The following is a 7,930-nucleotide window of genomic DNA, read 5'->3' on the forward strand; positions in this document are numbered from 1 at the left end:
TAAAGTTGGATAAACTGGTCTGGAATTTAAGACATGGGTCTGATCCTGAAATATTATTCATTAGAAACACATCACCTCAGATTTTCATCTCAGTGAACTTTATTTTTTTTTTATTCTCGTCACACAAAAAATGTTGGACACCTACAGAACACCGTTTTGTTATCATTTTCTTTGATGAAACAATTGCAGAAAATAAAAAAGCAGATGAACCAACAAGAACCTACTGTACAACATAGGCACCTCTGCTCAGGGCTATGTGGCAGTATGGATGGGAGGGGAATTTGGGGGAGAATGGATACAAGTATATATATGGCTGAGTCCCTTTGAAAAACATCAAAACATGGTTAATCAGCTATACTCCATTGCAAAATAAAAAGTTAAAAAAATACACTCTACATTCTTGTGTAACCAGAGCATCTGCTGTAGTCCCATTGTGAACAAACCTTCCTTACTGCAAGGAGGAAGGTGGGCCAATCACAGTGAGGCTCTGGCCTGGAAATGTGGGGTGGTGCCCACTAGGGCCAGACAAAATGCAGAGTTTAGGGGAGGGAGGCACAAGGGAGGTGCAAGTGATTCAGATCTCTGTCCTCAGTCGCCTCATCTGCCAGATTAGGGAGCCCCTCTTGAATATCTACAGGACCTGTCCAACTCTCCTTTCTGGCCTTCTGATAGATTCTACACATTCAACCAGGGGGAGCCCCATAGCTAAGTTTCTTTCCTCACCGGTCTGTGCTGGGGGCTACGAGGAGACCCCCTTCCCACTATGGGCAACCAGGTGATCTGCTGCGTGGCCCTTTGTCTCTTTGGAGCAGGTGAGTCCTGGGTTCAGAGAGCAGATTCCCATCCTAAAGACGCTCAGCTCCAGAGCTAAGCCTTCCCTCACGGCAGCAGCATTGGCTGCCCTCTTGGGCCTTGTTTCCCGAGTTGCTCCCTTTATTCCATAGGCACCATGGCTGCTGGGGTCAGTCAGACTCCTAAATACCTGCTCAAAAAGGAAGGTGGAGCTGTGACCCTGGAATGTGAACAGGATTTTGATTACGACTCAATGTACTGGTACCGACAGGACCCGGGTCTAGGACTGAGGCAGATCTTCTTCTCGCAATTTGTAAACACTGTTCAGAAAGAAGACATAGCTAAAGGCTACAGTGCCTCTCGTGAAAAGAAGCCTTTCTTTCCTCTTACCGTGACATCAGCACAGAAGAACCAGACGGCTCTGTATCTCTGTGCTGCTAGTAGAGACACAGTGACTCAAAGCCACGTCCTCTCTGCACACAAATGAGTCCTGCTTCCCACCAGGTGGCGGGGCTTTTCTGTGTTCAGTACCCTTGGCAGTCGGCTTCTTCCTCCTGAACCAGGCACCCAAAGCAGCTGCTGCAGGAACACACGTCGTGGAATGGCACAATCCTGATTCAGCAATCCACTGGGTTGATTCTTAAAAATCGCACCTATCTACATTAGGGGCTTCCCAGATGGCACAGCAGTAAAGAGTCTGCCTGCCAATGCAGGAAATGCAAAAGATGTGGGTTCGATCCCTGGGTCAGGAAGATCCCCTAAAGAAGGAAATAGCAACCCACTCCAGTATTCTTGCCTAGACAATCCCATGGACAGAAGAGCCTGGCAGGCTGCAGCGCATGGGGTTCCAAAGAGCCAGATATGACTTAGCGACTAAATCAACTATGGAAAGGAAACAGGTTTTTCCTTCCAGTGGAAGAATTTATGACACAAAAAGCAGATTTTAAAACATCACTTGATTTGAAAACATCCACTGTAAAACTATCGAACTCTTTATTATTTCAGGGTGGTCCTAATACTAAAAAGAACTCTTTGTGAAATTTCATAATGGCTCCCGTTCCCATGGCCAAGTTGTAAGAAAGTGACTGTATGAAAGTCAAAAAAGTTAAAGTATCACTCAATGTTTTCTTAGTGGTAAGAAGCCATTGCATCAATTACCTTGGAAGAACAATTTCTAGAAAAATACAATCAAATAAGTATAATGTTTCTTGGACACCATACACATAGTTTCTGAATTTAAAAATATACTAGAAAAAATAATGAGTAAATTAGACAAGTCACAAAACCAGTGTAATTGTATAAAAACTTAAATAGTCCAGAATTCTGAGGAAAGAGAAAGGGATATGTGAGAAAAACCTATTGTCATGGCAGCTCTATTCATGGTGACCTCAGGCTGGAAACACCCAAATGACCATCAGCAACACGGTGAACAAATAGCTACCCTTAGGAATGGAATGAAATCTAGCAGAAAAGCAAATGTTATTTGTGAAATCATGGATGGATCTCATAAATGTATGGATCTCTTCTTGAAAAAGAAGCCAGAGCACAGACTGTACAAAGTTAAGACAGCAGCTACATTCTGAGGGTATTTTTAATTTACTTGTAGAGAAGCATGAGGGGGGCTTCTGGGTTATGAAAATGTCCTATATCTTGATCTGGGTCGTAGGTATATAGATGTACTCATTTGTGAAATTTCACTATGCTGTATCCTCAAGGTTTGTGTAGTCTATTATATGTGGATTTTATATCTCATTTTAAAAGCTTAGAAAAACAACAGTAACAACAGCCACCTCAAAATGTAGTGACTTTAACATATATTATCTCTCATGGTTCTGTGGGTTGAGTGGGCCTGGCTGGGCAGTTCCCATTTGGGGCCGCTCATGTGACTCGATGGACGTGAGTCTGAGTGAACTCCGGGAGATGGTGATGGACAGGGAGGCCTGGCGTGCTGTGATTCATGGGGTCACAAAGACTCGGACACGACTGAGCGGCTGAACTGAACTGAACTGAAGTGATGCGGTCATGGTCAGATAGTCCCTGAACTGAACTGAAGTGATGCGGTCATGGTCAGATAGCCCTGAGGCGGGAGACGCCTGAGGCTCCAGCCGCCCGCACATCCAGGATGGCGTCTTTCCGCGCGTGGCTGGGCCCCGCCCTGGGGCGCCCGGGACAGCTGGGCGCCAGCCTAGCATGTCTGTCTTTCTGCCCTCAGCCCCTCCATGTGGCTACGTGGGTTTCCTTGCAGAATGGTGGCCTTGGGGTAGTGAACATGATTATCTCGTGGCTGGCTTCCCCTAGAGTGAGCATTCGAGAGACCCTGGAGGGATCTATAAGGTTACTTGTGACCCAGCTTCACAAATCATAGCATCACTTCTACCACATTCAGACTATAATAAAGAGATGCATGTATATATAATACATAGATATGTTTAGTATTCAGTCCATTATATGAGGGGACTGGCATAAGATACTCATGAAATAAATACTTCATTGAGAAGATGAGGACGTGTTTTTTTCAGTGTGAAGAAGCATTGAGCTTCTAGCCTGGTAGTCCTTATGTTCATCTATGGTTCTAGTGATTAACAAGCATGAGTTGTCTTGATTACTTTGAGGATACATTACAGAAGTAAAGAATTAACAATGTCATTTACCACACAAACATAGCCATTTCCTTACATAAGACTAGGAAACTACTATCATTTCAATGATCTCGGCCTCAGTTTCTGTCCTATAACATTGAGAGTTCGGTTAGAACATCTCTGAGGTTCCTTCCAGCAATGTTTGAATGGTTCTTTTATGGAAAAGGGCTTCCCTGGCGCCTCAGACAGTAAAGAATCTGCCTGCAATGCAGGAGACCCAGGTTCACTCCCTGGGTTGGGAAGATCCCCTGGAGAAGGGCATGGCTATCCACTCTAGTATTCTTGCCTGGAGAATCCTATGGACAGAGGAGCCTGATGGGCTATAGTTCAAGAGGTCACAGAGTTGGACATGACTGAGCAACCTTCACTTCCGCTTGTTTGAAAGAAGGGTGGATCCTGCATCAGTGGCAATGATGACCACCAGGGGGCAGACGAGAGCATCCTTAGAATATGCAGACACTCAGCCCTCCTTCTAGGGGTGGAGAAGAAATGGCAAAGTCATTTCTTTCTTCTGAGAAGTGTGGTGTGAGGCCAGTTCCTGAAGATGCTGGTGCTTCTGCTGCTTCTAGGACCCAGTACGAGCCTTATTAGCTAAGTAGTTGGGTCAAGTGTCTGTGTGTGTGTGTGTGTGTGTGTGTGTATGTGTGTGTTGGCATGAGTGAAGTGATAGGGATTGTGGACTTTCATAATTTTTGAAGCTTTTTTGACTGCTTGGTTTGTGGGATCTTAGTTCCCCCACCAGGCATTGAACCTGGTCCCTGGCAGTGAGAACACTGAATCCTAACCACTGGACCAGCAGGGAATTCCTTAGACTGTGGATTTTTTTACACTGGAAAAAATGAGAGGGGACATTCCATGCTATTTGAAGGTGTAAAGGGTAGGGTGAGGAGCCACCAGTCAGGAGAGATGGGGGATGAGAAGCCTAAGAATTAGGACAGGATGATTTCACAAAACAAACAGGATTCCCTTGGACCCACGAGAAAGGCGAGCAAGTGAGCAAGGCTGTGGTTTTCTGCCTATGGTCATGTCTTCCTGTCCTGCTGGGCTCTCATCTCCTTGACCTGTGTCTCAGCAGGCTCTGGGCTTGGTGCTCTCGTCTCTCAGCAGCCCCGCAGGGCTGTCAGTAAGAGTGGAGCCTCTGTGACCATCGAGTGCCGTGCAGTGGACCTTCAAGCTACAGCCGTGTTCTGGTACCGTCAGTTCCCGAAACGAGGCCTCGTGCTGATGGCAACTTCTAATGAGGGCACTAATGCCACATACGAACAAGGTTATAACAAGGACAAGTTTCCCATCAGTCATCCAGACCGAACATTTTCATCTCTGATGGTGACAAGTGTGGATCCTGCAGACAGCGGCCTCTACTTCTGTGGTGCTAGAGACACAGCGCTGGGCAGAGATCAGAGACCCAGACAAGAATCCTGGTAGCAACCCCCTTCCCCACCCCACTGAACCATGGGGCCCTGTGGAAGGAGGTGTGGGGAGAGAAAAGCCACAGCCTCTCTGACTGAGTCATCTGTGGCTGTGTGTGTAGAGAGAGAAAGGGAGAGAAAATATCTGAGAGCGGGGAGAAGGTATGGTGTTTGAGAACTAGCCATATGGAAATGGAGCTAGGCCTATCAATGGCCAACCAACCTGGAAAGTTCCCTGGGCTGAAAATTATAAAATCTGGATTTTTTTTTTTCTGATTCTCCCACATGCTAATCATAAGTTCTTAGATAAATTGACACATAATCCTATAGGTAGATCCAAAAGGCTTCTATAAAGCAATGAATACTTCAGTAATGGGCTTCCCTGGTGGCTCAGACAGTAAGGAATCCATCTGCAATGCAGGAGACGGGAGTTTGATCCATCCCTCGGTTGAGAAGTTCCCCTGGAGAAGGGAATGGCAACACAATCCAGTAACTTGCCTGGAAAATTCCATGGACAGAGCAGCCTGGCAGGCTATAGTCCATGGGATCACAAAGAGTCAGACATGACTGAGTGACTAACTCTTTTCTAATAAACACTGAAGTGTTTTCCTCCAAGAAAATTCAGCACTGTCTTGTTACCATCCTAGACTCTCAAGACAAATGGAATCATTAAGCAGCCAAGTAGAGATGTTCACTCATGAAAGAATTCAGGGATGTGCTATATACAGTATTGAGGTTGATGAAAGAACAGGGTAGGACTGGATGGGGCAACCCTCTACACCCAAGTACAGAGCATGCGCAGAACCTTCACAAAGGGATCAGAGGGAGGAGAAGACAAAAAGGATAAATAAGAAAGACTTCAAACAACAAGGCTTGTCTACAAAACTAGAAAGTTCTGTCAGAAGCCACAAGCTAGTAAGTGAAGCACTGAGTTTAAACCTCTAGAAAAATCCTTTTCTAGGAAAAGAAAAATCACACATTGACTGTAAATCTTGTATAGCCCAGTAAAAATAAGCAAAAGATATTAACATGCACTTTGGAGAAGAAACATCTGTAATCAATACACATTGATTTCCTGGTGATCAAGAAACATGGAGAAAGATGCAATTATATGTAAACTGATATCCATTTGATTAGCAAAATATAAAAAGCCTAGAAATAGAGTCTTTCAAATTGTGGTGCTGGAGAAGACTCTTGAGAGTCCCTTGGACTGCAGGAGATCCAGCCAGTCCACCCTGAAGGAAATCAGTCCTGAATATTCACCGGAAGGACTGATGCTGAAGCTGAAGCTCCAATATTTTGACCACCTGGGGTGAAGACCTGACTCATTGGAAAGACCCTTATGCTGGGAAAGACTGAAAACAAGAGGAGAAGGGAGCAACAGAAGATGAGATGGGTGGATGGCACCAGCGACTCAGTGGACCCAAGTTTAAGCAAACTCAGCGAGATAGTGATAGACAGGGAAGCCTGGTGTGCTGCAATCCATGGGGTCACAAAAGAGTCTGGACACGACTTGGTGACTAAACAACAACAACACGCATGTGATATCAAAAAGGAGAGACAATGAAAGAAAGAACCGAAGGGATATTGAAGCTAGGACGATGATGGTGGCAGTGCTAGAAATACAGGGAAATGAGTTTTAAAACATAATTAGGAAATGAAATCAAGACCTGGGTAATTGATAAATCAAGAGAGGCAATAGATGGAGAGGAAGGTTTTGACTACAAATCAGATGAATCAGGAGGACCATGTGGGAAGAAGATCATGATTTTCTTGACATTGGGGATGCCTCTGAGACAGAAATCTCACCAGAAATATGCAGAAAGCAGTGGTATGTAGGAGTCAGGGGCTCAAAAAATGGACCTGGGTGAAGGTAAAAATTTGGGACAATTTCCATAATTGGAAGAATGAAAGTGCCTTCTTGATCCCTTGATGACAGAATATACAAAGTAAAGATCAAAGGACTGAGGACAGAGATCTGAGGAGCCCACTCACCTTGAATGTGGCCTAAGAGATTAAATTTAATTAACTGATCAATAACACCAATGAGTACTGGATCAGTGACTGTGTAACTAAGTACCAGTAGCAAATCTCTGCAGTACTCCAGCAGGTCACCACATGCATGGCCGCATGTTTCCTATCCTGATGATTCTTGGGGTTCTGGCTGCCACTCTGCAGCATAGAGAAACTCCCCACTCGCCACACAGGAGGTGAAGACATCCTGAGACCAGAGGGCCTGTGAGAAGTGTGCCCCTCTGACCATCGAGTCAGTCAGTCAGTCAGAGTTATCAGGGCTTCCCTTTGGCAAAGAATCCTCCTGCAATGCAGGAAACTCCGGTTCAACTCCTGGGTCGGGAAGATCCCCTGGAGAAGGGATAGGCTACCCACTCCAGTATTCTTGGGCTTCCCTTATGGCTCAGCTGGTAAAGAATCTGTCTGCAATACGGGAGACTGGGTTTGGTCCCTTGGTTGGGAAGACCCCCTAGAGAAGGGAAAGGCTACCCACTCCAGTATTCTGGCTTGAAGAATCCCATGGACGGGCGCAGAGTCGGACACAACTGAGAGACTTTCACTTGAGCACTAGGGGGTGATCTGGGTCTTTCTGTAAAACACTTCAGCGCATAGAGAGCAGCACCAACCTTCCTTCATTTGAGAAGTTGTCTGATACTTCTGGAAACTCAGGAGAGATCTTTGAGGTAGTGGTTGTGAAAGCATGAGTAGGGATTAATCAGATCCATTGCACCTGCCTTCACTAATCAAGGTCGTTTTGAGACTTGCTTGGCCTCCAAGTGGTATGTATCCTGAATAAGATGTTTGTCTGAGTTATTTTCCAGGAAACTGCCGGTAGTGCAGTAACACCAGCAACCCTCCTCCTAGAGAAGCACAGGTGTCTGCCTGGGGACCTTTTGACCTCAGAGGATCCAAGACTCCATTCTCAGATCTTGCTGAGCACTTCTGTGGTGAAAGGGCAGAGGGTATAGCTCAGTTACCCCAGCAGAGAAGGACAACGCATGCACGTTTTTTCAGTCACCCTCCCCCAAGCTTCCCAAGCGCCCCAGGCTCCCCATGTGCACGTGCTCAGTAGCTAAC

General features: G+C 45.7%; 2 gene segments (V, D, J or C); both read left to right on the top strand.

Moving 5' to 3' along the window:
* The first annotated feature begins 541 nt into the window (after positions 1–541).
* LOC123466043 lies at positions 542–1,279 on the top strand. The segment is given in 2 exon segments: positions 542–812; positions 945–1,279. Coding segments are annotated over 2 exon segments (384 nt in total).
* A 2,609-nt stretch (positions 1,280–3,888) lies between these two features.
* On the top strand, positions 3,889–4,862 carry LOC123466087. The segment is given in 2 exon segments: positions 3,889–4,006; positions 4,507–4,862. Coding segments are annotated over 2 exon segments (381 nt in total).
* The last annotated feature ends 3,068 nt before the right edge of the window (positions 4,863–7,930 follow it).

The sequence above is a fragment of the Bubalus bubalis genome, chromosome 8 (assembly GCF_019923935.1).
Source record: "Bubalus bubalis isolate 160015118507 breed Murrah chromosome 8, NDDB_SH_1, whole genome shotgun sequence".
NCBI classification, from domain to species: Eukaryota; Metazoa; Chordata; class Mammalia; order Artiodactyla; family Bovidae; genus Bubalus; species Bubalus bubalis.